Source organism: Dryas octopetala, chromosome 1 (genome assembly GCF_963921425.1).
Source record: "Dryas octopetala chromosome 1, drDryOcto1.1, whole genome shotgun sequence".
NCBI lineage: Eukaryota > Viridiplantae > Streptophyta > Magnoliopsida > Rosales > Rosaceae > Dryas > Dryas octopetala.
The window spans coordinates 22,620,805-22,634,744 of NC_141366.1; the positions used below are offsets into that span (position 1 = coordinate 22,620,805).

The window sequence follows — 13,940 nt, forward strand, 5'->3', positions numbered from 1 at the left end:
ACAATGACAATTATTTGTTACTATCACAATTAAGATTTTTTTTCCTCCAAAAGCTTGAAATTTTGTATTTTGTGTTGGTTTTATACTTTTTTTTGTCAGGTTTATGGAAGAAAAAAACAGAAGATTTATATAAAGTTGTCTTGTTTTAAATATTGTTACACAATGAAAATTGCCACTATCCAACAGTAACTATAAGTTGCAATTCTCTTAGACGTAAAAAAAGAAGAGCTCGGCGCGATAGGCTGCGTGCCAAATGCATTTTCTCACGTGATTTTATTAAAGTGAATTAGATTGTGATCTGATTTTTAATAATGGGTCTTAAAAACAGTCTACTTAGGAATTTTCAAAATGGGAGGTTTGGAGAGAAATTTTGGGAGGTTTGAATAGAAGTTCTCAAAAGCTTTTGGGAATGAGGTTTTTAACATTTTCGATTATTTCCGGAAGAAATGAAGAAAGGAAGAAAGAAGAAAAAAAGAAAACACAACAAATCTTGTCTTCATCTTCCATTTCTTACATTAGCTTTGTTCTCCGCATATGTTTCTCAGCTGCTCAAAGTCCTAATAAGGACTCCTTATGAGTTCTGAGTCTTCTGACCAAAAAAAAAAAAAAAAGCTGTTGAAAGTCCACATTTCATTTTCCACTTAAAAACAATAATGTGTATGCATATATTTTATATTTATATCAGAAACTCGTATTAAAAAATATATATTTTCCCTCCTTATTGAATCCTCTTCACAGAAAAAAGCTCCATTTGTTTATCTGCAAATCCGCCATTCTCTCTCTCTCTCTCTCTCTCTCTCTCTCTCTGATGATCTGCATTTTGCGAACCCAATCCCAGAGACTTTCTTCTCTCGCTCTTTCTCCTTTTCTATATATACAATAATAGAAGAGAATGGAGGGCGTTGCTCTCTCTGAAGATCTCTCCAATTCCACTCAGCGTCCCGACTCGGACAGCGACCAGCGAGTTTACTTCGTTCCCTACAGGTCGCTCTCACTCATTCACTTCTCAATTTTATTCATGCTTTTCACTTCCCACATTCACCAATCCAAAATGAAAAAAGCTTCATGAATATCTCTATGCCTTTAATTTCTGAGAATTTTCTGGAATTAGAATTGAGAAAAGAGAAATGTCGCATTTGGGATGCGTAGCTATAAAATTTTAGATTTGGGTGTGCCTGCATTATATGTTTTTGATTGATTTGTTTTTCAGTTGGTGGAGGGATGCGCAAGACTCAGTTTTGGGCGATTCGGATGGGAAGAGAGGGATTTTGTATGTGGCGTCGCAGGCTTCGTCGTATGCTGGCCCTATGAAGATTATCAACAACATTTTCAACTCAGATCTTGTGTTTAACCTCAGGAGAGAGGAGGATGCTGCTGTTCATAGTGGTGAAAATGGTGAAGTGGATGTCTCCGGCCGAGACTACGCATTGGTCCCCGGAGAAATGTGGGTTCAGGCACTCAGATGGTGAGTGGTTTTTTATTAGATTGTTGGCAATTTTTATGAGATGGGGGTGTTCTGAATATGATTGGAATGAAAAAGAGAAAGGTGGTAGTGAAAATATCCGCATATTATATCATTTTGTGCCAAGGATAATCTGTGTTTGATGCTGCCACTTGTGGTGTAGATGTCATTTGCTTACTTGCATAGTTGGCTTTAGAGTGCTTCTGTTGTTTTTGTACATGATTGACATTTTTTTCATTTAATTGATGTTGTGTTGTTTTTTATGGAAGCGGATTGAAGTGAATTGTTAGTGATTTTTATATTTCATGTATATTGCTAGCACTATAACCCTTTTGCACGTGTTTAACGTTTAATTTTTCACCCTTGCTTCATTAATTTCTAGATTCGGCAGTTACATTACTTCTTGATTAGTTGATTAAATGATTGTTGAATTTTAAGTTTCTAGATTGCTAATATTTGATTGATTGGCATCAGATATTGTGCTTCTTTGGACTTAATTGGTATATTGATGTGAATGCGCACTGGAGATATTGTGTGTTTGATCTTTCTTGTGCTTTATACATCTCAATGATCTGAATGGGTTTCTCTATGACCTCTTTGACACCTTTGGTCTTGTTTTGGTCAAGCTAGGTACATTGTGATGCAGATTGTATGCTTCTTATGCCTGTCATAGTATTTTTTTCACATACACAATAACTAAAAAAAACTACGAGATATGGAATAACTAAGTGTGATTACTCGTGATAACTTTCTCTCTCTACATATTCCTTTTGGTTGAGCTATGATTTTTTCCAACACAGGACCATTTTTTATATTCAACTAGAACACATCGATTCTTTCTCCTATAAAAAAACTAAGGCAAAATGAATTTTGGAAGCTCCTATGTCTCTACTTTAAACAATTAAACTTGCAGCCTGTGAGCAAATTGAGCCTGAGCCACTAATTTATTTTTCATGTTAAGATTGGGATACCGTAATTCTTCTTGAGGCCTGTAAATAACTAACATCAAAGTTTCATTTTTACCATGCATAAGTCACTTCTGCTGTTTGATGTGCTTTAACCATTTCAGATTAGCCTTCTTGGAGATGCTTGATTGTGTCCTACATACTGAAAACACCTTTGCAGATTCCTAAGCTTCTAAAAGAGAAGGAAACTTAAAAAGATTAATAATTCTTTGTCTAGACTGCCATAATTTCATTACTTTAACAATATCCTCATTCAAATTCTGCAGTTTGAGAATACTGCCCCATCTGTTAATAATTTGAGAACAATTAAAGCTTGTTCTTGCATTAACACCCAGAAGAGCAAACCTTTTGAGTCCACCTGAGGTATGTATAATGGATTTTTTTGCTTATTTTGGGAAAAAAACTCCCTTGATGCTTCAAAATGTCCTGGCAGTCAAAGTAATTAAGAATGTTGCTTGTAATTATAATTCTTAATTGAATAGTTTGTTGAAACTCAGAGTTCTGTGGTAGTTGTTGATTAATAAAGTTGACGTCTTTTAAGTCCATATGTTTTCACTATAGAGATGATGCATTCGCCTCTGATATCAACTCATGCAATGTTATTTGTCTTTATTTGTTGCATATATCTTTGTGAAGTATCTCAGCACTGGTATGATTGTTGTATCCATGTAGGCATAGTGATTCTAAAGCTGCAGTGAAGGATGGTAAGAGTTTTTTGGCCACAGAAGATGACATGGCTGATGTCTATCCTCTACAACTCAGGCTTTCTACTCCGCGAGAAACAAATTCATTGGGAGTAAGGATTACCAAAAAGGTCAGTATATGTATTTAAATGTGGTGTTTCTGTTTATATATATATATATTTTTTTTTTTTAGTGTTTTTTTGGCCTTGGATTGTTAATGTTTAAAAGACTAAGATTTGAACTTTCAAGCAATGGGTTTTTAATGCATGATAGGTTTTTGTGAACTATGGTGCATCATGTTGCCCATCGAATGCAAAAGTTCATAGGATGAAATGTATTGTCAAAAACCTACATTTCACATCGAAAACTTGGAATTTCAGTTTTCTAGCTGTTAAAGTATATTCTGGTCCTCATTGAATTTTTTGTTATGATTAATGGAAAGCCAAGGGAGACATTTGGGGGATCGAGGGGGCTTAGGCAAGGTGATCCCTTGTCACCCTTCTTATTCACCTTGGTAGTAGACCCTCTTAGTTGCCTTGTAGATTGGGCTTTGGTTTATTTAGTGGAAGGATGTTCAATGGGTAGGGAATTTGGTTTCACATCTACAGTTTGCTGATCACATATTATTTCTAATGTTAGTGGATGAGCAGAAGTTTGAGAACCTGGTTTCAGTAATATATACATAACACCTAAAATGGCACCAAATGAACAATTAAAGGACGAAAGAGTAAATATTTGTTAGATTTTTTTATTTTTTTGGAAAGGAAGAACTATTTGTTGTAAATTACACAAGTTCATTGGAAGCTAGTGCTGCTCCATTTTTTTTTTTCTTTTTACTGTTTCTATGAACAGCCTACACCTTATCAAAATCCCATACAAATAAAAGTCTGGCAATCCTGCTTATTGTGGTATTTCTATATCTTCCATATTGTAATATGCCCTTCTATTTTTTCATTTTTCTATTTTCCTTTTAGGATAATGCAGTTGAGTTCTTCAAAAGAGCCTGCAAAATCTTCAGTGTGGAGTCTGAGATGGTAATTAAGTTCTTTATTTAAAAATGTTATTGCATCAAGTGGTTGGCTTTTTAACTTCTGCTATTGCACCAGTTACGCATCTGGGACTTTTCTGGGCAGACGAACCTATTTTTTACTAATGACAGAAGTAAGTCTCCAAGAGATTGTCAACGGCAGTCGGATGAGGTAACCAATAGATTGATATGAAATATACTGATTAATTCATAATGAACGATCATTTACTCTGCATACTCCAGAATGTGTTCATGCTTCTGAGTTGATTTCTATTCTCACTATCTTCCATCGGAGTTTACGTAAGCTTTGTTCATGATCTACCCACTGCTGTATCCCACAATACCCTTTGTTGCATTTTGTTTTTGTTTTCTTTAATCTATTTCCTGGTTTATGTAAAGTTTCTTTAATATTTTGGATGTGGTATTAAATGGGGATAAGCAAGCCTTTTCATGTTTGGGGATGGTAGAAGGGTACTGTGTGGTCCGAGTATGCCCCTTTAAGGATGCAATTTTTGTATCTTTCTGATATGCAAAGGATAACAATACTACTGGAGTTAATTGTCTGGGGTGTTCTGAAGGAATCTTGCGTAAGTGTCCAACATTTTGCCTTGGAACTAGGAGTTAGATGTTATGTTAGTTGCTTAGATCATCCGCAAAGGACAGAGGTGTAGTGGGTTAAGGAGAAGTAGCTTTGCTGGTGGCACTTTAGAATCAAAAGTTTGATGCAAAATTATTTCATGGGTATTGTTTAACACGAGCTCCTTCAATGGCATGATTATTTTTCTTGTCTTCTTCTGGAAAAGGGAGGGGGGAACTGTCCTATGGAAATTTCTTGTGGAATGTGATTTAAACGAGAGAAAATTCTTGTTGATTGGAGTTATAGATGTTGAAGGGTTGCAAACTTATGGATTTTGCATGGTTCAATTAGGAAATTTCTTTGTTCTTTGTTCTTCACTCTCTTTGGTTTTAGTTGAGTGTGAAAAGTTGCAAACTTTGCTGGTAACAGTAGGAGAATAATGTTGAAAGAAGTTGGGCTAAACTTCTTCTGGTCAAAAAGAACTTTTGAAATTAGGTCAAAAAACATTTCTGCACTTAAAAAATGGGCACAAGTTGAAAGGTCAAACAACAAGCTAAAATGAAACACTTAAAACACTACTCATTTACATGGAATGCCACCTTTTTGCAGAAACTAAAACGTCTGCTGCCAAGAAATTTTCTGCTGTTCAATTTTAATCCCCCAGGTGCCACATGCACCCAAAATTTGCTTCTTTTTTTTTGTTGTGAAGCTGGTGCAATCACAGGAAAAGAGTGAGTGGTTTTCTCTCTCATGATAAGTTTAAAAAAGTGAAAAGTACAATGGTGGAGCCTGCTCTTTCCTTCATGGAAACCCGCATATGACAATAAAGTGATTGGTAATGTACATGAGGATACATGAGGAAGAGTGTTTGGTATACATTAATGTATACATGAGTTTACATTAATGTGATTGGTAGTATACATGAGTAAGAGTGCAAAACAATTAAGTGGCTTTGTCTGACCATAAAACGATAAAAGGCCAGATGGGAGAGTGCCCAGCTTCCAAAGTGTATCATCAGCTTTCTTTTCCTGCCAGTAATGCATTATGGTATCATTGGCATTTAAGGATTTTAATTAATCATGTATGCCATCCTCAAGGGTTAGCCAAGAGCTCACATGGTGGTGCTATTGTTTTATAAAAAAAAATACTCTTAACTATTATTCTATTATAGTAGTAAATCACATTAATGTATATTTAATTATATATGGTTAAAATTTATGATTTATTATACGTTACAAAACCTTATTGTTGCTTTTGGAATGACCCTTGCCCATCAATACCATTTTGTTAAGTTTTATTTGAAAATGTTGCATTTAGAGAAATTATCTTGTATCAGTCAGAAGCATTCGGGTTCAGTTTAGTATTGTTGTTTTGGAAGGGCACTGCACAGTAATCATATTTTGTTTTCTTTTATTTGAAAATGTTGCATTCACAAAACTGATATTGCATGTCAGTGTTTCATTTCATTTTGTTTTGTTTTATTTAAAAATGTTGCAAGTTTTCTATGATTTTGTGCAGATCCTCTTGGAGTTGCAAGTTTATGGGTTGTCAGACTCCATTAAGTGCAGGGAAGGGAAAAAAGATGAGATGTCCATGCAATATTCTACAATCGCAAATTCCTGTTGTGCTTCCATTATGATGAATGGCTCTGCTGGCAATACAAATTCTAACTTCATTCGTTCATTATGGGGAAGCTCGGGCGAAGCTGGTTCTTTGGGATTGACAGGATTACAAAACCTTGGAAATACTTGTTTCATGAATAGTGCCATCCAGTGCTTAGCCCACACACCAAAGCTTGTTGACTATTTTCTTGGAGATTATGGCAGAGAAATAAATCAGGACAACCCATTGGGCATGGATGTATGCCCTGTTGCACTCTTCGTAAACTTGATTCCTAATATTCATGACTTGATGTTGAGTGAAGAATGTGTTAGTGAGATATTCCTCATTTGATCTTTTTTCAATCTATTAATCGTATGCACTCTTTGTTAGGGGGAGATTGCTTTAGCATTTGGAGAACTGTTAAGGAAGTTATGGGCTCCTGGGGCAACTCCTGTGGCTCCAAGGACGTTTAAGTCAAAACTTTCTCGGTTTGCTCCACAGTTTAATGGCTTTAATCAACACGATTCCCAAGTCAGTGATGTTTCTTGTTTCCTGAATTACTCTTTTGGGTTTTGGGTTTTTGGTTTACAGGGGTTGGAATTTTCATGTCATACCATATTATTGTCATAGGAGCTCCTGGCTTTTCTATTGGATGGACTTCATGAAGATCTTAATCGTGTAAAATGCAAGCCTTATGTAGAAGTCAAGGATGGTGATGGTCGACCAGATGAGGAGGTAGCTGATGAATATTGGCGAAATCATTTAGCTCGAAATGACTCTATCATTGTTGATGTGTGCCAAGTGAGCATCTTTCTCAGATTCTTCTTTTGCTTCAATTTCTATACTTGCTGACCTAAAATCTGCAAGGGACCTTATTGATTACTTTTTGTGATGCCCATTTTGATGAACCACAGAGAATATAGTTTTAATCAAGGTTTTATTGTCAAACTATCGTACCTGTGCTTGAGGATTTTATACTTTTTAGAACTTTTAACTGAAGGAAATGATGAATGCCTCTAATTTCAATCAGAAAATAGCTCATTAGAATGGATTTATATGCTTGACAGATATTTTTCCAATCCCTTGGAAGCTCCAGATGGAATACTTACCCTCTTTTTCTGTTGGAGAGTTGATATTTGTTGGCTTTTGGTTATTTTAAAAGATTACTTTATCTGCTATATTGGCCGCATGCATTACCCTTTTTATTTTAATAAAATGCAGGGTCAATACAAATCAACATTAGTTTGTCCTGTTTGCAAAAAGGTCTCTGTTACATTTGATCCATTTATGTACCTGTCACTACCATTACCTTCAACAATGATGCGGACAATGACTTTAACAGTTGTTAATACTGATGGAAATTCTCCGCCATCTCAATATACCATTACTGTGCCCAAGCATGGAAAATTTCAAGATCTCATCCAGGGTTTAAGTGTTGCATGCTCATTGAGGGTTGATGAAACTTTTTTGGTGGCTGAGGTATGTAGCAGTGTTAGTATATCTGAGATCAGTTCCTTGCATGCCGGTGGTATTGTATGATATGTGTTTTTATACATGTATGTGTTTTTTCTTCCCACATTTGTTTGATCACTGAAGCTATATAGCCTTGTGTAGATATACAACAATCGCATTATACGTTTTCTCGAGGAACCGACTGATTCATTATCTTTAATTAGAGATCAAGACCAGCTGGTTGCTTATCGGTTTATGAAAGATGTTGAGCAAGTCCCTTTGGTTGTGTTCATGCATCAGCTGATGGAAGAGTAAGTATTATCTTCCTTTTCGATTCTTGTTTATAGTGGGAAATTTCCATTCTTTATGGGTGCAAGTTGCATAGAGTTAGGGTGTAAAGTAATGGGTGCTATGCTGGAGTTTTTTTAATTATATAGAATAATACTATAGCTTAATCGGAACAGGTGAAAATCTGGATAAATAAATGTAAATTTAACAATGCAGAAACAAAGCTGTTTTATATGATCCAATTTTATTTATTCTGAACATGTTTATGAAGTGAATATTAGTTCAGACAAAAAAAGAAAAGAAGTGAATATTAGTTGTCTATTAAGTAAACCATTGATGAGGACAGGAACTGCATTTTTTTCCCTTTTTTGTTTCAATTGATGCTAAGTTGTAGGATCACAAACTTTGCATAAGATTTCCACGCCATACACATTTGCAGTCCGATCATTGCACACAACACATGTGCACACTCACATGCGCACACAATTGATTTCTTGTAGAATCACAATTTTTGATATTTTTGGTTAGTTCCAAGGTATCTTTTAGCCATGCTACATTCATTGCATGGATGTGATTTGTATATCTCTGTCCTTGTTATAGTGGGTACCCTTTATTGTTATTGTGAAATAAAAGGGTGCTGTCTTCTTTATAAGATATTTTTTTAACTTGAAACATTTTTATTCTATGAAAGACTCTTCTTGAGATGATATACATGGCAGTTTACATAAAGTGTGGCTAGAATTGTTGTTTTCATAAAGTGATTTAACTTTTAAGGTTTAATATTTTTTTCTTTTAGATAATGTTATAAAAACAACAGAGTGTTCTTGGCATATGCAATGTTATTGACATCCATTGATGTGCTATGACATCTTGAGGCCTCAGATGTTTTGTTGTGACCTGATTTTCTTATTGACTTGGGGAGCTGTGCAGATACAATCTGAAATCCAAGCTCCTTAGGAGAGTCAAATCTGGGCCTTGTTTGCATGTAACCAGTAGGGCTGTTCATGGGCTGAATCAGTTTGTTTTATTTGGATAGAACTCAACCTGGACCAATCTCTTCAGGTTACGGAGGACTGTGACCCGATGCCAACCTTGCACACATGAAAACCAAGCCCACCTATTCTGAGATCTGTAGGGTGGTGACTTATCAGAAAGGCTGTTTTTGAGTTGGGGGATTAGGGCTGATGAAAGAGGAAGTAAAACGGAGGTTAAAAATCTAGAGGGGGATGCGAGGCCATGCCATGAGGGTGGGTGATGTTGCTTTGGTTGTTGAAAGTGGCAATGCAAGAGAAATGAGGTGGCAGATAGGTTTAAGGAGATGATCTCTGAAAGAGGCTACTGGAGAGATTAGAGCTGGCCTAGCTTTTTTCTTTTTTCTGTTCCTGTTTTGGTTGGTAATCAGCAGGCTTTTTATAGTTGAAAATAACAGTCATTATCCGATGAAAAAGAAAATAACAGACAAGAGACTTATCTGAATGAAGTGACTGGTTGATTATAATTTTTATCTGAAGGAAGTGATTGAAACAAGTTTAATTTTAACTTTTAAGCAATATGGTAGGTTCATCTCTTAGTTACACACCCAGCAATTTGACCTCCTATAAGTTGTAAGTTTTAAGGAAAAGAAATATGTTCTCTGATAAGTTTAGTTTTTCATTGACATGCTGGCGGTCCTGTGTACAATTGCTGATTCTGAAAAATATTTGTTCTTTCCTCAGATCATTCATGATCTCTTTGATTGTAGTTGTTAATTCTATACCAGCACCTTCTCACTCCTAATCCCACAAACAAAGATATGATCTTTTTCTTTCAGTTTTTTGGCTGCTAATTTTTTTTTTATTTCATGTTTTAATAAGAATATTAATTTTGTTTGTAACCATGCCCACCCTCAACCCCGACTCTTATTTATTCTATATTGTCAGGCAGTACATGCATGGGAAACTGACTTCAAGCTTTGGAATTCCTCTTGTATCAAGACTTTGCAATTCTGCTAGTGGATCTGATATCTGCAATCTATACTTAAAATTACTGAAGCCATTTCAAACACCTGCAAAAGATTCCCAAGCACGTTTTGATGGTTCAGAGGGTACCATTCTTGAAGAAGTCACTGGAACAGAGGATACCCCACCTCCTGTTTTAGGTGGGAGTGTGAACCCCTGTTCTGAAAATGGGGCTGAATCACCCTTGGATTTGGAGTTTCAGTTTTACATGACAGATGAAAAGGGATTTTCCAAGGAAAAAAAGATAGGAATGGACGAGATAGTAGAGAAGGAAGTGTCCAAGCCGTTAAATGTGCTTGTATGTTGGCCAGAAAAATACATTGAACAGTATGATACTCGCCTTCTTAGCTCATTGCCAGAGGTTTTCAAGCCTGGCCTTTTTGGGAAGAAACCTCAAGAGTCTGCTTCTCTGTATAAGTGCCTTGAAGCATTCTTGAAGGAGGAGCCTCTTGGACCAGAAGACATGTGGTCAGTCGGTACATCTTGAGCCTTTTAACTTTATTCGTAAAAGTATTATGTGTTGTATATATACTTAGGAGTTGGAAGAGCTAAAATATCTTGTAAAATGAATGTAATGGTATATTAACGTGCTTTCTGTAGAATCAAGGGCATTCAGGTATGTCCTGTGGAAGTGTTTTTTCATTTACTCATTGCAGTACTTTTGACATCTTTCTCTCTTTGGATTAGGACATAAAACCTCTCCTATTTGATTTGAGTCTTTGCTTTTGAAAATACATAATTGCAGCTTTTTTTTTTTAGTAGGCCATTGTCATTAGCCTCAATCTCTTCACTTGTGCTGCTTCACTTTTGCATTAACAAATTAGATGATAGATAATTTCTTCCTTATATTTGTTAAATCATTTTTTTCTTAATTTCTTATGTCAATTTACATCTTCACTGTATAACTAATTTATCACAACACTGTCATCTAAACTACATCCACATCCACTATTGGTAAATGATCTTATAATGCTCAAAATATTGGTCTATCAAGCATTACTTGTTTTTATTGCTTAGTTTTCCGAACACTTTGGACTAACACACACATACAGTGATAATGATATGTTCTTGTGGTATAATTTAGGGTAGTGTGTTTAGAGTTTTATACACCCTCTCAACCTTTTGTTACCTTGTGCGAACTTGTTGTCATGGTGTATCTAATGTCAGGTTCTGTTATTGCTATTTTAGGTATTGTCCTGGATGCAAAAAGCATTGTCAGGCCAGTAAAAAGTTGGATCTTTGGAGACTGCCGGAGATCTTGGTCATTCATTTGAAGCGGTTCTCTTATAGCCGATTTTTTAAGAACAAGCTAGAGACATATGTTGACTTCCCTGTTGATAATCTTGATTTGTCAACATACATTGCCCACAAGAATGGCCAGTTATGTAATCGTTACATGCTCTATGCAGTTAGTAATCACTATGGAAGCATGGGAGGTGGTCATTATACTGCATTTGTCCATGTAAGTGGTGTTTCTTGCTCCATGTTTCTTTCAGTTACTTTTTGCCTTTTTTTCCCAGTATTTATTTCAATGAACTTTCCAACAATAAAACAAATTTTGTTTCAAATGCTTCATGAGTTTACCTTGCTGCTTTGTGAACTGGTATGGTAATGCACCCATGGATATGTAATTCTTGCAGTTGTGACTCATTTCTGATTATCAAGGATATTTCAAACCTCTCTTATATGAGGGGTAACCTTAGGGTGATCTAATTGCACTTATTTAGGCACAAATTATACGACTCAAAGTCCTTTCAGTCCTCTGAGCATCTGCATTCTTTTCACTATCAGAAAAGTTCTTTTTTTGACTTGCGCTATATGCGCCCGTTCAGCTTATGACATCATCTGAATGTGGTGCTGCTGTTTGTTTAGGGTCAAAGTGAATTTATAGTCATATTATTATCTGTGAAGATCCTTTGTAACCTGCACTCTCCTCCACCTGTTGTTGAATTTCAATTACCAGCAAAATAAATCTTAATAAAGGATGTGTGCCCGTTTCCTCAAGTCTTAGGAGTTTGGGTTTACAAGGTCTCTAGGTGCCGCTTGGAGTGATGGTTGTTACACTTTGGATTCAAACCTTCGTAATCCGTTCTCTCATCTCCCTATTCTCGAATGTTATTGTGTTGGAATGTCATCATGCTATATAAACCATTTGAAAGCATGCTGGTAGTTTTTTTTACCCCTGCTATATCACTCGGTAACTTGGTATTAGAGTTGAGGCTAAGATTCATATAATTTGGCCACTTAATCTGAAGGCATTGCCAAGGATTTAATCAGCATCGGGTTTTGACTGGGTCCATGAACGATTTTAATAAATTTTGATTACTTGGTTACTTTTTTCATTTTTTTTTTCCCATGCCTACTAGCCTGTTGCGTAGCTATGCATTTTGTTACAAAGTTTCCTCGTGGGCTTCATTTTTTTCTCTCAAAACTGGCAGTTCTGCAAGTCACAGTCAAACTGCAATCATACAAGAGAATGCGATCTGATTAATCTATTCACTGTTGAACTGGAGGTTTATTTTGCCTTGTAATTTTTTATGATTGGGTATACATTAACTTATGTTGGTTCAAACTGAGCATTTTCAACTGTCTTTGTTCTGATGTAGCATGGGGGTGATCGCTGGTACGACTTTGATGATAGCCAAGTAAACCCTATCAACCAGGACAAGATAAAGTCTTCAGGTGCTTATGTTCTTTTCTACAGAAGAGTTGTAGAAGTGTGACATCAGAGTAGAGATGCATCTTTGAAAGCCCTTTTGAAGTCCAATATCTTGGTGAATATTTTTTTCACATCAGTCCTAGGACTATAACCACAAAAACTGTCAAGTCTTTTGTCTTTGGCATTGCTTAGTGGATTGAGAGTTTCCAGCATGGTTGAAATTGGGAGAAGATAGTAAGCCTTAGAGGAGGTGCTGTAGATGATTGTAACATAGTAACAAATGAAGAGAAGATGACGGTACTGAGGATACTATATGCAGTTATAGCAATCCACAAAGAGAATTTTATTAGCTGGATTAGAGAGCTTTCTGAAGGGATCTGCTCAATGAAAGTATAATTTTGCTTTTAAATAGCTGATGACTGCTATTATTAGATTATTTGATAGGCAATTCATTAATTTGTATTAGCATTTTATATGCAGTTTATAAGCATCCGCCAAGAGAATTGTACTAGCTGGATTAGAGAGCTTTCTGGAGGGATATGCTCTATGAAAGTGTAATTTTTGCTTTTGAATAGCTGATGACTGCTATTATTGGATTATTTGATAGGCAATTCATTAATTTGTATTAGCAATTTGGAAACCTTCATTTTTCAACGCTGAGTAATATATTTTTTCCTTTCAAGCTTGGCCACATTCTCAGTTGTCTTGTAGATACTTCTTCCCTAGTTTGGGGGTGCATCAGTGCGCATGTAAACTTGCCCGAAACAGGAAAAAAAAAACAGGTATATTTGCTTTTTAAGTACTAGGTGATGAAAGAGGGTTTAGAGTTTAGACAACTCTCTAAACCCTGATACCATGAAGAAGCAGAAGTTCTTGTAGTGAGATTTGGTTGTTTTTGTTTAGTCATTAATTAAAGAAACTAATCTTTTACTAGAAAGCTGCATCTTATCTGATTTACATTATTATATAAAGCCATAAACTGGCAGAGGATGTTATGATGCCAAGACTTTTGATCCTGAACAGTAACCCTACTAATCAAGACACAAGCAAGCATGCTATGCTTACTTCTAGGATTGGATGACAGCACCACTTGAACTAAGGTTTCTCCTTTGCAATAGCAAGTCAACAGGCTAGGTGGTCTTCACTCAATGATATCCTAGGAAATTGATGTTTGATGCCTTTTTGTATTAAAAAAAAAAAAAAAAAAAAAAAAATCCTTTCATACTAT

At 35.8% G+C, this 13,940-nt stretch overlaps 1 protein-coding gene across 3 annotated transcripts; it reads left to right on the forward strand.

Annotated features, from left to right (window-relative positions):
• The first annotated feature begins 473 nt into the window (after positions 1 to 473).
• Positions 474 to 13,499, forward strand: UBP8 (ubiquitin-specific protease 8). Of its 3 annotated transcripts, none has more exons than XM_086240553.1 (13): positions 481 to 984; positions 1,211 to 1,465; positions 3,100 to 3,241; positions 4,085 to 4,144; positions 4,217 to 4,309; positions 6,233 to 6,574; positions 6,707 to 6,847; positions 6,947 to 7,117; positions 7,538 to 7,795; positions 7,931 to 8,079; positions 9,976 to 10,521; positions 11,242 to 11,515; positions 12,660 to 13,499. In XM_086240553.1, exons 1-13 carry the CDS (start codon positions 893 to 895, stop codon positions 12,774 to 12,776), a joined length of 2,640 nt encoding a protein of 879 aa, XP_086096679.1. In that variant the 5' UTR covers positions 481 to 892; the 3' UTR covers positions 12,777 to 13,499. The 3 variants fall into 3 exon arrangements, with proteins under 3 accessions (XP_086096686.1, XP_086096679.1, XP_086096694.1); XM_086240568.1 differs by lacking the exon at positions 481 to 984 and adding an exon at positions 2,694 to 2,790 and having other exon boundaries at positions 1,328 to 1,465; positions 12,660 to 13,439; XM_086240560.1 differs by lacking the exon at positions 12,660 to 13,499 and having other exon boundaries at positions 474 to 984; positions 9,976 to 10,529; positions 11,242 to 11,467.
• The last annotated feature ends 441 nt before the right edge of the window (positions 13,500 to 13,940 follow it).